Source organism: Micrasema longulum, unplaced genomic scaffold, assembly GCF_059751315.1.
Source record: "Micrasema longulum isolate JH-2025_06_02 unplaced genomic scaffold, ASM5975131v1 h1tg001230l, whole genome shotgun sequence".
Taxonomy (NCBI): domain Eukaryota; kingdom Metazoa; phylum Arthropoda; class Insecta; order Trichoptera; family Brachycentridae; genus Micrasema; species Micrasema longulum.
The window spans coordinates 518852-539899 of NW_028278417.1; the positions used below are offsets into that span (position 1 = coordinate 518852).

The 21048-nt window shown below is 31.2% G+C and overlaps 2 protein-coding genes across 4 annotated transcripts in view; one reads left to right on the top strand and one right to left on the bottom strand.

Moving 5' to 3' along the window:
• The window catches only part of Pkc98E (Protein kinase C), a 33009-nt gene extending 23779 nt beyond the window's left edge, over positions 1 to 9230 (top strand). For all 3 annotated transcript variants that reach the window (XM_088234341.1, XM_088234342.1, XM_088234343.1), the window contains one exon: positions 684 to 9230. In XM_088234341.1, coding sequence (XP_088090467.1) covers positions 684 to 764 — 81 coding nt within the window. In that variant the 3' untranslated portion in view covers positions 765 to 9230. The remainder of the gene's footprint in view (positions 1 to 683) is intronic.
• Positions 9231 to 15922: 6692 nt separating this feature from the next.
• Pnn (desmosome associated protein-like protein pinnin) lies at positions 15923 to 19549 on the bottom strand. The gene is made up of 5 exons (XM_088234340.1): positions 19330 to 19549; positions 19103 to 19240; positions 18479 to 18996; positions 17234 to 17685; positions 15923 to 16200 (listed from the first exon to the last, which is right to left on the bottom strand). Exons 1-4 carry the CDS (start codon positions 19458 to 19460, stop codon positions 17411 to 17413), a joined length of 1062 nt encoding a protein of 353 aa, XP_088090466.1. The 5' UTR covers positions 19461 to 19549; the 3' UTR covers positions 15923 to 16200; positions 17234 to 17410.
• Positions 19550 to 21048: the final 1499 nt, after the last annotated feature.

A 21048-nucleotide genomic window follows, 5' to 3' on the forward strand; every position in this document is an offset into this window, starting at 1 on the left:
CAGAGAAGATTGAATGCCATGTCACTCTGACTTGCATACAGACCTCGCTTTCTCAACATTCATACATCTTCTGATGCACGCACGCCGATTATTCTGACTATGCCATGTATTACCCAGTCCTCGTTTTGTCTGAAACCATCAACCTTCGCATTGTAAATCTTTTTAGCCATTCTTTATACTGTCTAAACCTATGCTCAGCACTCCTTTCTTGATTTTGTTGATAATGCTTATCTCAACCTTACATAGTGCACGGATCTCGACATTTGTGCACCTATCATACATAGTTTTACCACACATTTTCCTGCCATAGTTTTACCCCGCTTTTGCCTGCCATAGTTTTACCACACATTCATCTGCCATACTTATACCACACATTTGCTTGCTCATAGTTTTACCACACATTCACCTGTCATAGTTTTACCACACTTTCGGCTGCCATAGTTTTACCTCACATTCGCCTGCCATAATTTTACCACACATTTGCTTGCTCATAGTTTTACCACATATTTACCATATATAGCACCGAGGGAACAAAATAATAAAATCCTTATTCATGAACCTGCCAGTTTTGTTAGTTTGAACCACCCCCGGTCATAAATTAGTTCGGGTTAACGAGACTCTTCTGTAATAATGCAATGTCACAACTTTCGGAAACTGATGTATGTTTGTATTTTGGATTCCAGGAGGAGTTTAAAGGATTTTCATTTGTAAACAAAGACTTCGCCCCCCCGCGGGGCACTCCGGACAAAGCCCCGCAGGCCTAAAGCGCCCCCTCCGCCCCTCCCGGCCCCCACGTATTGTTTAGTCTTTCTCTAGCAGCGCTTTGTATTGTGTGCTCTATTCCAATATTTTTGATGAACGTTTGTTCCTTTTTATATTATACGTATATTTCAATGTGATGATTAGTTAAGTATTAATTTATCTTCTTTATATTGTGTTCTTCAGTATTTTTGTTGTTGTTAATTACGTAACAATCTAGTTGGTGTACGGTCTTTACTTTGTTTTAAAGTATAAAATAGTTAATTAAGATCCATTTTTGTAAATATGGATGAAAAAAACCCCATTTAGTAATAATATCGCCACCGGTAGTCTTTTGCGGTCGCGGGAAGTGTCCAGTTGGTGAGGTTTACACCAAACGAAAATCTCTAATCAATAATAAATCTCGCGTAGTTCGCGGTGGAGAAATTGTCGAGCGATATTTGTAAGTAGGTAGTAAGGCGATCTAGGGCCCCCGAAGCGAGTATACGGTGGAACGCTGACAGTTTGCCCGGAAGGCCTGAGCCGGTATTCATCACATCTCCGATAGACGCATACGTAATATATTAGGAAGCTTCCCACTCAGACTTTAGTTCACGGAATCAGCGGGAAGGAATTTACTTCAGTATCCATGTAAAATTCTCAATGTAAATCCTATCGATAATTCAAATTTCAACCTATTAAACATATCGCGTCGTACAACAGGTTTTTTTTCAAAATCTTATTTAAGTTGTCAATTGAAATGGTGTTTATTTTATTTTGTTTAACTTCATAAATTACGTAGAAACTTAGGCCCAGTCGTTTGATCATTAGTAATACTTGTCGGTTGACAGGTAAAACTCATTAAGTACAGATTTATGCTAGAGTGATTTTGTCATTGAGTTCTGTATTTTTCAACAATCGAGAGATTAAAAAAATCACTAAGTCTATCAAGCGATCTGAAACAGTGGTTTACGATTGTATAATTTCCCACACAGCAGTTTTGCAAGAGATTGTTGAAAAATATAAAACTAAGTGATATATAGTCATGTTATCATAAATCTGTACTTAATAAGTTTTACCTGTCAACGGATGACATAATATCGTCGCCGTTCAGGCAAAATCACAAACCCAAAAAACCTCATTTTGAGAAATTGCATTTTGAAAGTTTGGAGACCAAGAAAAAATCATATTTTTGTGTTTTAGAGGTTTGTTTTATATACTTAACATAATTCATTAATGTCTTTAAGATAAATTCCATTGGTAACTTTTTCCCTCAGGAAGGTTTTTAAAGAGGCAAGGTGGCAAAAATTTTGTTATGTGACTTTTGCTCGTTTATAATCTGGACAATGTGAGCTATATGAGTCGGTTAACGGAAGGAAATATTAGAAATAATTATTATAATGTTGATGTTAAAAATTATATTTTATTTAAAGAAATGTTTTTTTTACATCATTTAATATATAATATAAAATCACATATTAAAAAAACAAATGATTCGGATTTATGCAACCTTCTTCTAACTTAGTTACCTTGGTGACTTTTGCCCCTTAAAGAACATAATTTCACGCTTCGAATGGCATATTTAACTCAAAACTGACATTTTAGGATTAGTGACTTGCCCGAACGGCGACGATATGTAGTAATCATTATGTATTTTTTTTCACACAAAAAAGAACCTTTCCTTAAATGGTCTACTGATTTTGACTATTAATACTGATCAAATGATCGGCCCTTAATGAGTTGAAATATAAACACAAATTTTGAGTCCACGTAATGTTTTATTATGTAGACAATTTTGGGCATTTTTACTTATATAAAAAAGCCTTCATGAGGTAAAAATACAAAACAATACATTGATTATAAATCTGTGTTTAATTTCAAATTTGTTTTTGATTTCCATTAAAATTTACAAATTGAAATATGTATGTTTAGTTTCAATGAATGTTATTACAGTATGTACATCCTTCTCGTTCTAAATGCTTCAATGAATTTGTTCTACTTTTGTTAGTGTTTATTGTTTCCATTTGTATATCGGTATTCGAACCGACGCAAACGCCTGGAAGATGAAACATAATGCCAATATACTTATCTAGTCAAATAGTTTTAACTTATAGAAGATGTCTATTTTGTAATGTACGCAGGGAACCGCCATCTGAAAACAGTATTTGAGAAATGATGCGGAACAAACTCACCCAAAGTTTATCCTATTGTGCGTTAACAAACGATGCTGATGTTCCCACTAAGCTTATTGTTGTGAATATGTTATCATAAATCCATTTTTCTTTTATGTGCATATATTTTTAGGTATCTTTTCATTTTCTTTCAATATTGATGTACCCGTCTCCGTTCGAATTATTTAGAAACCTATTAAAATTATACATAATTGGAAATAGCTCCAAGTATTTTAGATATTTTCATAGCCTCGCAGTATTTATCGCATTGTCAATAAGAGCATGTGTTTAGCTGATCTGATTTTGAATCTTTTGCGACAAATAAATTTATATTATATTAGTTACGAATAGATCTTTTTGAGGTACATATTTATATTTTATACCCGGAATTAGAAAAGATGAGATTATAAGAGCCATAGAAAAGATGAAAAAAAATTCCAAAGTTAGAGTCGAACGAGTCTTATCACTCTCGCTACATATCTTGTGTTGGAATTTCTATTAGCAATATACATAATTGAAGTGTGTTTACGTATAATTATCTCCATCTAAAATTATTTACCCTAAGTCAAGTTAGATCTTAGTTTGTTTACAAACATTACGATTACTTTCACTACTGTCACAAAGCCAAAGAACTATATATAATTAATTGTAATTTGTTTCATGTTTTTTAAATATTTTAATGTAAGATATTTTCGGAAGGATGTCGTTAAAGGAAGAACATCAAGTTGTGAACAACTTTCACAGAGAAAAGTGTGCAATATTTAAGATTATTTGTTATGTGTTTATTTATACAATTCGGTAATAAGTAAAAGTCAATATAACCAATTAAGAAATTTTCTTTATCAACACCATCCGCCGTCTCATTAAATGAAGTCATTACATGTAATAGATTGATCTTGCTGAAATAATTCCTAAGATTTATATTCATCGGAACAATTTATCTTTTATTATCTGTGATATCAGATATACTAAATGTATGTATTTGAATGTCTTCACCTAAATCGGTATCATCACTTGGCCTAGAACATTTGAATGGAGTTATTTTTGAATCCCTTATATTCCTGTCGCATATGGTATACAGTAAATATATTACGAAGTGCTCGAGAAACGTTCTCACCGTAAAGCCGTTTCTCGGGTAATTTTCTCTTAGTAAAATTGTTTTTAATTTGTTGTAGGTTTGCCAATACTTTAGTAAATATAAATGGAATATTTACAGTCATCTAGTGCCATATATTGTGTCATACCTCTCGCTTTATTTCCTGAACTTTCCTTATACAAATAATATAATTACGTGTTGATTGTTAAAGAGGCTTTAGGTGTTTTCTTGTTTGTACCAAGTCACGTTCTGAATTATTAACTTATAGCGAAATATACACAGAATTGTCAAATAAAACGAGAATATGTTATAAATGATCTACGAACGTAAATAGGTAAATGGCGTTATATTAGCTTCCTGCTGGGTTGATATTATCTCTGTGCCTCTATTCTGCTACAAGCTTACATGGCATACTCGTACTAAGATATATGCTACTCTCATTTAGCATCTACACTCGTCCGATATAACAAACTGTTAGTTTTTCATCGCCATCATTATCAACCTTTATTAACTAAAATGCCAGCTGCCAGTTGACTTAGTTCCTCATTATATAATAAGTATTGGATATGTATCACAAGGGAATTAAATATGAAGCGACCCCGTGAGATTTGGAGTGTCGTAACATTACATTTTTTTTCTAATAGTTATATTGAGATACAGAAATATATTTACCGCAATTTTTTTTTTTATTTATTGAAGTATGGTATACATACTGAGGTATGGTTGCCCGAGCACTATACTTTTTGCGTTTGTTTTCTAGATAGATGGAATTAAAATTACTTTTGTGATAATCTGTTCTCCCTTCACCGATGTTGGGTACTCGGGAATATCTGCCCGCAACTCCGAAACCTCTCACTAAATTGTATACAGATATATGTACTGTGGAATGTACGTTACGGATCTAACACGATGAAGCTTGTTTTTGCAATTGAAATAATGAAATGTGCTTATCTAATAAACATTGTAATATGTAACATAATACGAGATTGTAATGTTTAACATTTTAAGTTAACCAAATATATTTATATTAAGAGTAAAAAAATTATGGATAAATATATATAAAGAAATGTTGATGTTTCAAATACAAATATTAAATTATGTATATTAGCGATAAAGTAAGATATTGATGCTAAATTCGTGGTACTATTGCATAGGGACGGGTAAAGTGGTTTAGTCTGCAATGTAAAGGTAGCATCTCTTAGTGTCGGACGGTTCCGTAGGGGGAGTCAGTCGGTCACAGTCTGCCAGTCTCCACCGCTGACTGCACTACGTCTACCCTGTCCAGACGTGGACTAGTACAAACTTACCGCTATTGCCTGCCTTTCTCCTTATTATTGTTATTAGTCAGTGGCTTGTATAGTGTTTGCTCATTTGCACAATTATATCCAAACAATTATTCGGTTCGTACAAGAAACTGAGATTCTACCGAATGTGTTTTGTTTACAAATTTTATTTATCGTAATATGTTACGAAATAAATTCTCGCATTTATAATTAGTGGAATGTATCGAGAGTGGCGGGAGTGCTTCCGAGGAAAGCTCGAGATGCCCGCACCAAATACGGCTATAATTTTGTATTCGTTTCCAGGGTGCGTAGTATGGATGGAATGGAGGGATACATGCGCACTTGTTAGGAAAGTAAACAGTCCTCAGTACTCGGTAAAGAACGCCTGGAATCTTTGTGCAACAAAGTAACGGCAATTTGCACATTTAGGAAAATAGTAAAATGCTAAATTATTGTAGTGTATCAGGCGAGAGTTGATCCTAGTAATAAGTACAGATTTATTTCTACAGTGAATGATCATATTTGCATCTGTGTGTGTGATAGTGATAAATGTATGTATGTAAGTGTTATAGGTACTGTTGACTAATGCAATTGCTAAATGTGCAATGTGCAATGCCCATAGTGAATCATTTATCTAATCAAATTTGATGAAAGCCCAAAATCTAAATAGCTTAATCTACCGGTAGGTGTACACAAAGAGAAAATAAATTATTTAATAAATAGTAATTATGTACTACATATTATATTATGAAATTGTCAGAATAATTTACATAGTGGTAAAAGAATTGATACAATTATTAAACTTATGGAGACCTAGAATTTCTTGTTTTGACTTGTTTACACAATTGAAAGGTGCTTTGTTTTGTTATTACATATTATTTTATTCTTTAATAAATAGTGATTTGTACAACTTATATCTCAACACGTGTCTCAATTTACAAATGCACAATTTTTATCGTTGTTATTATTATATTTTTAATTTTTTTATCAATAAACATACAAAATCATATTAAGTGTTACCAGGTTGTCGTGTTTATTATGCAAAAATTGTGAACAAAATATTTTGTTCCTTTAAACAGATATTCAAAATAGAAAACTAAATATATATTAAATAGTATATTATTTTTATATGTCTTTGTTAATTATTGTTATAAATTTGTGCCAAAAATCCTAATCACATAACAGTAAAAATATTATATACCGTCATTCATTACCGACACCTTTTTTGCCTTAGAAACAGTATTAACTATCGGATTCAGCAGAAAACATTACTTTGAAGTAGTGAAGAGCACTAATTCATTCATAACTACATAGATAATAATTTATTATGAACATATTATTACTATTTGATCAATAATCTGAACGATCTATTATAACTAATGAGTAATCAATAAATAAGTATGACTAATGGATTATTAAAATAATAATTATTGTTATTATCATTTATTGTTATTTATTTAAGGTTGTTAAAATAATCGAATGATTTTATTATCTTAACTGATTATTTCCTTCAACTACTTCAGAGTATTTTAGATAGACGTGCAACATAACCATATGTAAATCTGAATCAAAATTAACTTGCAAAATTAATTATTACAAGAGATATAGTTTTTGTTATTGTTACAAAATTAAGTCATTGTCAAAAAATTTTGCTGGAAGTATTATTTTAATTTGTAATTTTACTTATTAATTTTATCATAAAAAGCTATGTAAACATAAAATTTTATCACTGTGTTTTTCATACTCTAACCGTATTGACTCGAATATTCATTTTAAATTTCTATAATCAACTTGTATCGTATTTATAACCTACCTTTTTTTTATTTACAAATTGTAGCATAATATAAGTACCTCTTTTTACTTGGAGATATGTTCCATGCAGAATCATATTATACTTTAAAAAGTCATAACAAAGATTATTGGCTATCACTCTTCCCTTGCGCATACCTCTCTGCGCCTAGTTAGTAAAATAATAATGTAGGAAATTTCAAAAACGAATAGTGTAATTACATTATTCATTTTAAAAGTATTTTTTATTTCATTTTTGTTCCGTGTTAATTTGAAACTGTGTAAAAAGTGGTTCTTGTGTACTGCTTTATTTATTTCTAAGGATTAGCTGCGTTTCTACATACTGTTGAGGCTTGTTCTCATATGGGAATATTGAAATCAAATACAGTAAACAATGACAAACCATGTTTAATTAACACAGCCCCTAATAGGATTTTCAAAGCTTTTCTCCGGGTCCAGAAAATAAAAGAAAAGATGTTGAATAAATTGAAGCAAGAATATTTACAGAATTTAGGCTTGCGTTTCGGCGTTTTGCTGTCTTGACTTGACTAAAAAAACATAAAATGAACTATAAACTATAACTTAAATAATGTTTTTTTTACAAATTTAGTGTCAATATGATTCTGAGGATTTGATTACATAACCACCAACAAAACACAGTTGAAAAAATAGTATGCGTACATTCTCAGATAATTTTGTATAATGTTGTATTATTGCATTCTGTCATTATATAATTTTTTTACTGGTTAATGTGCACTCTATCTGTTTGGAATTTAATGCTTTATGCACTTTCATAAATATGTATCCATTGTGCAGTAATTAGATGAATGAATTTCAGTGAAAAGCATATTAAATATTATATTTTTCTTATTGTCAGGTTAATCTAAATTATGTCATTTCAACAATTTTACTTACACATGAGACAAAATCTATTTATATTGACAAATGTTTTTCTTAAATATTTTCACTGGAATTCCTCATTATTTGTCATACTGCCATCGCACTATCAAATAATTTAAATATCTTTGTATATCCAGGCATTTGCAAAATCCTCACCTCACAGGAGAAAGATTTGAATGCAAAATTAATTTCATCTTGTTTAGCACAACATGATTTGATTGTATGCAGTAAAATATTATAATCATAAGAAATGCAAAGATCATGAAATATAAAGTTATTATACAGTCAGTTTTATCGAAAAAGTCAGACCATACAAGAAGTATTGAAATTGGCGCCTTCTATGTAAACTATGCATTTTTAAATTTATTTAGAGATTTACAAAAATAAACCAATGGATGAGGAACTTCAGCCCTCCAGGAAATTGGATACAAAAATGTTTTCTTGCACGTGGTAAAAATTAGAGCAATAAATTGTGCAGCAAAGTTTCTTGGAAATGTACGAAAGAAATAATAAAAAAATATTTATAAAAAATTTATTACGTTGAATGACGTCACTAGTTCATATGAATCAACCTATGATAAGAGAGCTGTGAAAGATATCCGGTTTACTTACTGTAAACGGACCAATCGGCAGAAGTGAAACAAAATAAACGGAAGAGAACCTCTGATGTCACATGCGGAGTAATTTCAGAAATACAAAACTTTAAAAAAATCATAGTGCTGATAATACGAAATATAAAAATAAAAAATAATTTGGCTTAGTTTTTTTTTTTGTTTTTAATTTTTTTTATATTTTGTATTTATAAATCATATAACACAAAGTATTTTACAAGTATAATTCATTGAATTACATTCCCAGGAGTTACAACAACTTAATTCGGGACATAAATAATATGAACATTTGAAAAAAAACATATTGAGAGCAACAAAGAAAAAAAGTAAGTTTAGCATCTTTAAAATTAAATATAGCACTGTAATAGTATATTAACAAATAAAAAGAACCACTGAACTTTCTCATTCCTTATCCACATCTAATGGTGCATTAGTACCCCAACTGCAGCGTATCTCGGCCATTTTTGTTACAAGGTAAAATGAGTCTTACGCCTCAGGTATCAGTTCAGACACTATGAAATATTGCAGTGTAAAAACAACTTTTGAAAGAAATATTTTATGTCAACCATGTTGGGAATCGAACCTGAGACCGAATGCATGGTAGGCTAATGTGTTGACCAGTGAGAGACGAGAGGGACAAAAATTATATTTGTTCTCTTCAAATTTAATAGGAGAAATAAGGGTACACATGGATTTTTTTTTTGGGCAATTTGTTAACCCGCCGAAATGAGTGTTCATTTTAACACAAATTTTACAGAAACTTAAAAAAGATGATTGATCATATCCGATTGTTTACATAGAAGGGGTCAAAATATAAATACAATTATTATAGGTACATATTACTTGCTTTGGAATCTATTGTAACTTATGATGTGTGTATTTGTTTATGTTACATTACGTAATATTATTTAGTCCACCCTTTGCCAAAAATGTCAAAATGCCTTTACCCCATAACCCTACAGATCTGTACTAAAGCTCCGTTAGTATTTTGTAAATTATAGCACAATTGTTTTGATTATTATAATCACACAAACAGATTCTATGGAAGCAGTTGTCTAGGACATCAATCGGTATAACTAAACTGAAGAATCTCTTGTCCAAAGAGATATGAATGTATAACTACAAATGGATGTTTATAAACGTGATGTATTAAAAGATCTAAAAAATGTTAACCATATAAATTTGTGTCACAATTATTTATAGACCACTGAGTGTATGTTAAATACGAATATATATTATAAATATATTTAATGAATAGTTATGAAATAAGATATGTGTAATCTTACGTGTATTAAAAAATGAAATTAGATAATTGTGAATGTTGTTTTATTTTTTAAATTTCGTTTCCTTTCTTTACTGAGATTTGATTACATTATTTATTCTAAGATATATATCCCCAGAAATAATACAAACATTAAGCTGTACGGCGAAACTTTCAAATAATAGGTATGTACTTAAATAAGCTCTCGCTGTTTCCCGACAGATTGTGTTTATATTATCATTTTTACATCGGGCAATACTACAGCCAGCTTCATCGCAAAGCTCCACCTAGGCTTGAAATGACAGTATATGTTATCTGCCAAAGTGTAAACGACATATTTTTTCACAACGATAACCCTTAGGAGCGATGAGGTCCTCACCTATTGTATCTCTACAGGTAGAAACTGGTGAAATGCCATTGTTGCTGCGCAGGAAATATCTTGCAATAAAATTTGTTTTGAAACGAATTGAATTTGAGGATCATCCTTTGATAAAATCCTTGTCAATTCTAACTCAAAAGATGACAAATGAAACAAACGCTCGCAGATCTATTCCTTTATTGTGTTCGTCCATGCAGTATATTCAGTCAGTATTTACAATTTACCCCAGGGACAACTTGCCAATATTTTCTACTCCATTTAAAGCACTAATATTTTCCTCTCAAATAGAAGAACATATAAGTATTGATAAATCATTTGCTCGATTGAATCACCAAGGTAATAACCAAACATTCTTGGCGAATATAGAAGAAAAATGGCCTGGTTCCACATTTATATTTACTGATGGATCTAAAACAGCCCAAGGTTGTGGTGCGGCATTTTATATTCCAACTTTTCAATTAAGTAGACTTTTCATACTGCCTTCCGATTCCTCAGTTTTTACTGCCGAGTGCATTGCACTAAAAGAGGCTTTAATGGAAGTTATACACCTTGAGATTCCTATGTCAATAATATTTACTGATTCCCTAAGTCTGATCAAAAAGTTGAAATCTGGAATTTATGGTAGTAATGATGGACTAATTTGTGAAATGAAATATCTTATATTTTTTGCGTTCGAGAGAAATTTCAAGGTGACCTTATGTTGGATTCCTTCGCATATCGGAATTTCTGGAAATGAAAGAGTTGATCACCTAGCAAAGGAAGCATGCCTTCATGGAAGCATCCCGCACTCCTTTAGTCGTCCTACTGACGATTGTTTACCAACTATAATTAATAAAATCAGATCTGAGTGGACAATTTTCTGGCAGAATTCCTCGACTGGGTTGTTTTATAAGAGTATTCAATGCTCCATCCCCGTTACACCATGGTTTGAAATTGAAAAGCAATCAAAATTGAACATCTCTTTAATATCAAGAATGAGAATAGGACATTGTCTCGTTGCCTCGCATTTATCGAGAATAGGTGTCTTTACTTCGGCAATGTGTCTTTGTGAAAATGACGATGAGACATTAGATCATCTGTTTTTTGACTGTCCCCTCTTCGAAAGAAGTGAATTCCTTCAAAATATATGTGAAGAATATAATACGTTCCCTCTTAACGTAAAATTTTTACTAGCCCAGAATGATTTGGATACTTATTTACTTCTGACTAAATTTCTAAGGACAAATAATAAAAATATTTGAATTTGTTAAATATTATTTGCATAATTTAATTAATAAGTCTAATTGAATGTCCCTCTTTACTTTTGGCCCGAAATTTCATTTTATGTTTACGTTTACTTTATACAGTAATATTTTATTGTCACAACTCTTTCATACTGATTTTAACTACCTCACATTATATTATATTTTTTCGTGGGTATGGGTTTTTTTTTGTCGTTCACTGAAGCGTATAAATTTCTAAATTTCTTTTTCTTGTTTCTAAGAGCCAAAATCACTCGCAAACGAGTGGAGGCGTATAAAAAAAAAATAAAATAAAAAAAACCCTTTGGACCGCATGTATGTTCAAACATACACTAACTTTGTGATTCTATGTTTCCCTTAATAAATCAAATAAAATTGTTAGGTTTTTTTTTCAATTCTTGGCATTCTTCTCTATGGTGTCTATTTTTGTCCACTTGGTTGCTAAACATAATTCCGCCTAAAATGGCATTCATATTTGACAGTTCCACTCTCAGAGCATTGGGGCCTGTGACCTAACATGTTTAAATTTATGTATTTTTTATAAATGTTTTAATCTTAATTGTTATTTTCTATTCTATAAAATGGATTGTAGCAATTAATATTTACTTTTTACACTAATAAAAAACACCCGTTGTAACTTAATCTATGCTCAAATTAACATAACGATGAATGATTTATAAAAAAAGAAAAACAATGAAAATTTTCAAATAATTCTCATTTATCAAATACTTTTACAACTGCTAGGTTTCAAGTTTCAAAGGGTTAAACATGTCGAATTTTGTGCCAAAAAAAAGCATCTTGGGGTTTTTTTTTTTACTGCATTACTTTTAAAAAAAAAAATATGTGGCTAAAGCACATAGAATTCTTTTGGAGACTTACGGTGACCATGCTCTGTCGGAACATCATCATCATCTCTGCTCTGCACCATGATTAGTTGGGTATTGTTATTAATAAGCTTGTCAAACCCACTGAATCCATCACGGGAGATCACTATCGACTACGATTGATGCGTTTGAGTTGAAATTTTGCAGCATGACAACGCCTGTGTTGCAATACCTGGATATATTCACCGGATATTGCTCCCTCCGACTACCACTTGTTCCGATCGATGACTCATGGCCTGGCTGAGCAGCACTTCCATTATTATGAAGATATCAAAAAATGACTCGATTCATGGATAACCTCAAAAGATGAGATGGTATTGGTATGCTGCCCCAGAAAGATGGGAAAAGGTAGTCACTAGTGATGGACAATACTTTCAATTACTTGTACTCCACATTTTTTTTTTAACCTAGCCGGACCGAAGGGGGGATTCGAATCCCCCCATAGACCGATTTTAATTCGATAACTCGAGTATTATTAAAGCTATTCGGTATATATTTTTGTATTCGTGAAAATAAAACAGAAAGAAGCATTTTCCTGTTTTTATTTTTAAATCGTTTGATATTAAAACAAAAAAAGACATAAATAATACAAGGGTCGATTTCACTTTATGTACTTTCGGCAAATTAACAAAAATGAATAAAATATGTGTAAAATGAATAAATTATCGCACGATCATAAACATTTCCAACTTTTTATTCTCGTGACGCCATAATAAACAAGTAGGAGTTGGGGTCGTTCGGTCCCCCTGTTCGGATCATGTGTAATTTTTGGATGCTTAGTATGGAAAAGGTTAATAAAGCAATTTTCTCTAAAAAACAGCAAAGACTTATTCAAGTACCCAATACATGCACCTATATCGGTCATCATTAAAAAATTAGAAAAAATCCATTTCGAGGATTGCTAGGAGTGATTTCAAAGTAAAAATAAATGTAAGGATTTTAAAACCTAAATTTAATGAAATCTAGTAAAAAATTTTGAAGATGTTTTGAGATAATTTTTTGTGTAATTATTGATCCTTAACTATTAATTGTAAACGTTAGTTTTTCCTTAAAACTTTCTACTTACTTCAGCCATGTATATTTTTCAGGCTAGGAAACATTGGGTAAGGATATTTTTTAATAGAATAAAACTGTTTGAGGGACACATTCTTTTAATAAGATACAGTGCTGCATTAATTGATACTTAACGAAACACAAAAAAAACACACTCTTGACTTAAGTTATGAACAGAACAATATAACATTAACTGTGGAGATTTTGTATCAGCAAGCTAAGGAATTGTATGAACAGTAAATGTTGAATGCTGATTATGAGTTTAGATTTTCCTATTCCAGCTTCGTAATTTAAATAGATAAATGAGTTTTAATTAAAACCATCACTTGTCAAAATGGTACATGAAAATATGCATTTACACCAATGACATATAATTAAATTGACATGTTGCAAGCACGAAGTAATAAATAGAATTTCAATTTGTGGGTAATTTCATTCCTTACTTTTATTCTCTAACGGACTTTCGTCATGGTCAGATGTAGGGCCGTGTCTTTCCAAGATTTGTGACGATGTTTGGCTTTAAGAAATTTAACTGAATTGTGACATATTAGGGGCGTGGCCGAAGCAGTGAGGCGTTTTTGCAGGAATTTAAAATGCTTAATATAGGATTCAGTTACCATGGGGATGACATGCCCATTTAATATATGTTAGTCACTGACCATTTATGCATAAATGAGCCCTATAGAGTTAAATATTTTTTAATGTACACTTCACGAAAATGTACCCATAGTTACTGAGTTCGTTTTTTTTTTATGACAAGGCTGCATTCTGGTATATTTAAAAAAAGTATTTTAATGTTTACAATCACCATTCATTTTTGGTGGATCCCAATCAGATTATTTCCTTAAATTCCTTATAATTTCAACATATTTATTTTTCATTGGATTTTGGGGAACATAAAAATAATATTAACTCACATTTTAAAATTGTATTCCTATCAGCGCACCCCTGTAAGTAAGAAGAGCTTTGCAATTGTGCCGCTAAAAGTTACACAATTCTTTTTACAATCTTTATCTGAGAGGTTTTCCACGCTTTCACGACACAAGCAGACATTCTGGTTTTTAATTCTAAACGTAACACCTGGCTGGCGTTCAAAGAACAACTAAATACGCGTTGGGCATCGTTGAGCGTTATGGTATCAGTAAAGTGTAATCATTTTTGAGGGCTCCTGATATACTGATAATTGATACATAAAATACACACTACTTTGACAGATTAAACTAAGATTTTGTAAGGTATTGAAACAGAGAAGGGTATTAGAGCACTAATATTAGGATTCATTCATAATTATTTTATTTTTGTATACCAATATGAAAGATGTATCTATTAAAACAAAAGTTTATATCAAAATAAACTGATGTAACAAGGGACCTGTGCAATACATTTTGTATGGAATAAACATAAACTGTTCCAATTTGAAATAAAATATATTTTATAAATAATGACCAACAACTATTCAGTTGGTATAATTGACAGCATGTCAAATTGATTTTAACCTTGAAAGAACGTATAATTAATTGACAATGGGAAAAAAGTGAGATTGTTTTCTTGTATTACAATGTCTAAAATTTTTGGTTTAAATTCACTACAAAAATTACACATCAAAATAAGTTCCACCAAGCATTAAGGAAATAAATATATGAAAAAATCCCTATTTACATTTATTTATGGAAATTAGTAATAAAATCAACTATTGAACCCTAAATAATATTCATTTAATTAATATTATCACAAATTATGATTTATAATTGATGCGTGATTGAAATAGCTAAATATCAAACATATTTAATATTAAACTTCTAATATCCATAGATTCTTATATAAGACAACCAATAAAATCATTGTTAAAAGGTACTTACTTTACCAAAAAAATTTAACTCTGAACGTCTATAAGAAATGGACTCATGCAAAAAATAAGATACATTTAATGTAAGTAAACTTATCAATTTTTTACAAATATATAAAAGGTACCACTCAGAAAATGTTCACTCAATAAAATAGAAATTGAAAACAACATTTCAATTTATGTAGGTGTCTATATATTAGTAGTATGCCAACATCATTTTATATATTATAAAATGAAAAATCGCTTTACAGCTTAATTTTGAACAAGTTCAGATACACAGAATTATCCATCATCGTATGTAATACTGTGTAGGTTATGATCACACGATGGATATAGTGTATTTAAAACGTGTTATGATTTTTTTCAATAAACTTACATGTTTGGTCTCATCTCCATATTGGCTCTATTTTATAGCAAACATTTGAAAAACCGGGCCATTTTCGGTTTAATAATGAAATAAAGTGTTTTAATTTATATACACATTTTTTACATTATATGTTATGGCAGATTCTATGCCAAAATACAAATTTTGCCAATTGTGACATAACTTTTCTGAACATTCCACAGTAATAATACCTTTTGGAAAAAAGTATTAGGAATTACATACAACTGCGTAAATCTTATTGTATTAAAACATTCCAAAACGGTAAACGAATTCATGGTAAATTGGAAACTTTCGAAATCATGGATTTATACAGTAACATTATTTTCACATATCATTTTAAACGTGGATAGTTAATTCACATTAACATAGCTTAAGAATTTACAAATACTCATTATTAAATTCCTTATCAATTATTTTCTTCGTCGCTCTCTGCTTTTTCCGAGTTATCTGCAATTCCCTCTATATTATCAGGCTTAGGAATACCATTGACATTTTCTTCCTTTTGGATATCTTCCTTATCACAATTTATATCTCCATCGTGGGAATGGTTTTCATCATTTGTGGCTGAAACAGAAGACAGTTGCACAAATTCCATTTAAAAAAGAAATACTCGCAATCTTACTATATACCCAAATATCAAAATCGTAGGCATTATTTTTAATAGAAAATTGGAATCATGCTATGGGTTAGTGAGAATCAACAAACTGTGAACTATCGATCTCTCTGTAATGCTACCATAGAACAACTAACGCATTGTGGTCCTGCAGTAGGGCCGAAGACTCACAGATCGGAGGTCTGCAATTTGTTTCACATTTTCTGTCTGTGAGTTATTTACAACTATCTGATAAAAGCTCAAAAATTGAAATGTGCATTTTTTTGAAAAAAATGCAATTACAGCAACTATTCTACAGTCAACTTAAGAAGAGGCTTTTGACGTTTGCACGCTCATGAAGTTCTGTAAATATTGACATTTTAGTGTAGGAAACAAATGCCGTACTTTATTGTTGAGTTCCCACAATAGTGACGTACCACTAGAAAACTTCACTCTCGATTGACAATTTTGACTGTGTATTGAATTATATTGTTCATGTTCATTTTAAGGAGTTCGCAATACGATTAATTAAAATTGATAGATGATAATTTTGACATTGAACTATTACATATTACACTTATTTGTTTATAAATTTGTATAAACCACTTAATTTTTTTATTTTTTTTTAATTACACTTCGACCGGTTTCGAGGAAAAATGTGAAAAAAGTGAAAAATGTTTTTGATAACAATAATATATTACATATTAAGCTATTTAGTCATGAAACCCGTTTCTATGTACCCCATCTGACAGAAAATGATTTAAAATCAATATCGAAAATCGGAAGAAAAAATACTGCCACAACAATATTGTAATCTGTCAAAAATACCTTCTTATATTGTCTGAACTGTAAACTAAGGTAGAATACGAATTCAACTTGTTATAAATTTTAGATTATGATAGACAGACTGAGACCTCACTCTGTCACAATTTGATTTCTGTTTAAATATTGTTTTTACAAAGTTAAAATAATATTCAAAATCATATTTTGGAAGCCTTAGCTTACCGTGCTTAGGTGAATTAGAATCGTTTTGATTGGACTCTACTTCAGGAATTTTAGACTCATTTTCTGCATCACTATCCGAATTGGAATCAGCTTCATTACTATTGTGACTATCTCTCTTTTCTCTCGCGAGAACTTGACCATTGTTTACATCACGTTTCTTCCCTTCTTGCTTAATTTCTACTTGAGTAAGTAACTTTTTGCTCGAATGGTAATCATTATTTTTCTTCGACTCTTCGTCTTCTTGTTTAATTTTTTATAATGAATTTCTAGCTGCTCATCTTGGGGGTCTGCGATGTTCTCATCTACAACCGTATCGTCCGGAGCTTCCGCTGACTGGGATAAAGAAGTGGTTTTGGATCGAAGGGCGGGTGGAATTTTTAATCCACGTCGACATCTGTCTTCAATAGCATCCAAGTCTTCCTTTAATTTTTCCTGCTTATCATTGATAATTTCTGAAAGGGGCAATTAGAAAATAAAAGTGGATAGCATAATAATTATATTTCTGCGTAAACTTTTGTCAATTTTAGCATCTTAGCATCTCTACTACTTAGGAAAAATTGTGATAGTAAATACTTGAAAATTAATCCAAAGACGGTGAAATATTTCAGTGTAAAACCACCTTTAAAACAAATGTTTCACATTGACCCTGCCAGGAATTGATCCGGAACCTTAAGCATGATAGGTGAACGTGTCAACCACTATACTAGTATATATTGTAAGTAGCGATTGAATCAAAAACACTCCTCCAGGATTCTGGTTTTATTATACACACAGAACTGTATTCTTCATCTGCCCAGATATGGACATTTAGTTTATACTTCATTTAAATGTCTCGAATGACCATAATAATATTATGGTCATTCGATATATATTATATACACATATTATTGTAAATGGCCTGGAGCCTTGTGTAAAATAAACCATTTTCTTTCACAATAATTATCATAGACTAACATTACGTTATCTACTTTACAAAAATATAATGCCACAAATAAGAAATCATTTGGTAAAGAAGAAAAAATATTCCCTTCGCAATATTGTATACCGAACAAAAATATTGTATTCTAAATATGGATGATTTATAAAGTGTCATTTTATAAGTTGACAATACCTTGGTCTTACCCTCGAGCATCCAACTATTATCTTCAATGTGACTATACTTATTCAAGAACTTGATAGTGATAACTTATGTATGCACAAACAAAACCTGTATAAGCAATAATATGAAATATAAACAAGACTTACTTTCTTGCTTCTTTTTGCTAAACTCATATTTATCCTTGGCTTGATTGTTCATTACTTTGGGTAGCCAGTAAATTTGTGGCTTCCATTTAGTTTCTATAAAGTTAAGCAGAGGTTTGTGAACCTTTTCCCACTTTTCAAATTGCTTCAGCCGAACCATCTTTTCTTCCAGCGCTTTAATGGTTGCCTTTTTCAATTCTCGTTCAGCGAATAGATTTTGTCTTTCTCTCCGGTCATTTTCTCTCTCCTTTCTTGCCTGTTCTTCAATTTTTTTTTCCACCTGGGCCTTCTTGTCCTCCTTGTTTTTGAGGACGATCTCTTCCTGTTTGAACTTCTGTAGAGTTCCGATGAGGGATCCGAACATGCGACGGTTCCTGGCCTTGGAAACCTCGTCTCCCGCCTGAGCGTCGAGAACTTGCTGCTTGCTCGGCAGTTCTCTGATCACTTGAGAGGACACCCGCGGTTTCTTGGCCGGGAACTCATCTTCTCCGTCACTGTCCCCCGCCGGGCGGACTGATAACCTAGCGAGCAATACATTTTTAAAAAAAATCCATCTAATGATTCATGTATTGTAAAATAATAACCGAAGATGTGAAATGGATATTCACTATATTTAAGTAAACTCACCTGCTAAACACCGTTTTTGTTTCCTGTGGCCTCTTTCTTGCTTGCCTATCATCTTCGTGGTTACGATTTTCTTGAAAATAATTAGAGCTAAATGACCGTTGATTTCCTCTCGGCGAATCTACAGGATTTTGAAAGTTCCTATAGTAAACAAAATAAAATGATTTATATACTGGTTACATTTGGTTTATTACAGTGTACGAATAAAAACATTAAAATATAATATTAACCTATCAATTTGAAATCGACCACTCGTTTGGACGATTTTTTTAATATCGTCATCAATTTTGTGTAAACTACGCTTTGCATTTTCTAATTCTGTAGTCAAAGAACCTAGTGACGAACAAAGGTCTGTGCCCATGCTTCTGTTTAAGCTATTTATTTATTTCTTAAAAATTGACAATATGATAAATTATAGGCACTCGCTGTCAAATAAAGTTTAGCAAAGATAAAGTTATTCAGAAAAGTGCGTTCGTACAGTTCGTGTATAGACAAAGACCAGCAACATAGTGCGAAGATAGAAGCTAAAACTGCCAAGATCAACAACTAATCAATTTGTATTTGGCATTTTTAATGCAAATAACTTTGGAAAAAGCCGTCAAAATTTTTCATCGACAACCACTAATTTCGAACGCGATATTATTTTTCTAGAATATTAGCCAACGACAAGAAAATAAATTACGTAGTACCTACTTAGAATTAAAATGAATATCAAAAGTTTCTGAACATTATTAGACGTCGACAAATATTTTAGTAGAGATGGAGAGCATGTTTGAAAAGTAATATGACAGTTAAGGCATTTACAGGGCTTATGCTTTATCCTTGGTGGGCATTATTTTACACACCAATTAAAAAAAGTAAATATTTAACGTTCCTATGATTTAGGTACCCAAATAGTTCAATTGTTATACTCACTATTAGGAAATGGAAAAATAAGTTGTGGCAGAGCGAGGTTCGATCCGTTAGTCCACAACATTAGTAATGGCGCCACGGGATTGCAACTCAATTGGCCATTCTAATAAATTAATTTGTTCTATCTACATAATATTTTTAATGAAGTGAAATACGTTTTTTTAATCATTTTACAGATATGGAGCAGTTAAAATAACTATTCTCATACTTCATTCTAGAGTATCGAAACTTCATAACATTATACATACGAGTATTTTATATCAAACACAAGAGGTTGCCTCATTTTTGATATGATATTTTGTTTTGTTTTTTCTCATTTGTGCTTTATATATTATTTATATTTGTTTATTTAGTTTATTTTTCTTTCATAAAAAGAGCAGACTTTCGTAGAAATATAAAATAGATTAAATGTGTCTCAATTACATCATGAGAATAACTTTTATTATAACATAATAATATTCATGCTAAGTACTTGTTTTAGTGTATCAATGTTATTATTGCACGTGTTAGTGAGGGTGAGTATATATATTTTGTGAGGGAGTGTATTATATGTGTGAGTACCTATTGTATGTTTATGACAATGTGTAACGAATATAAGTGGACTTATTGAACAATGATTACAAAAATTTATAGTTTTTTTTTAACCAATGAGGAAACCTATTAACCACTTTATTGATCGGTGTTAAATTGTTAAGATCGCTCCGGCCTAAAATCTAAATTTGAAAAAATATAAAAATTTCAAAAAAGTAATGAAAAACTATTTAAATAAAATCATTTTCAATAAATAAAAAAATATTGATTGCTCAATTTCATAAATCTATAACCAGAAATGACTTGTTTTGAGAAATGGCGGACTTAAGTTTTGACTCATATCTAGTTGATTTCAACAATTATTTATATCACCTTAAGTGAAGCATATATTATGTGCTTTTTTAATAAAATAGGTCATTAGACTCAAAATTTCAAATTTTTACTTTGTTCTATAGACCTGAGCAGTGGTCCTGAATAAAAAAGTACCGGAGCGCACCGCCACCACA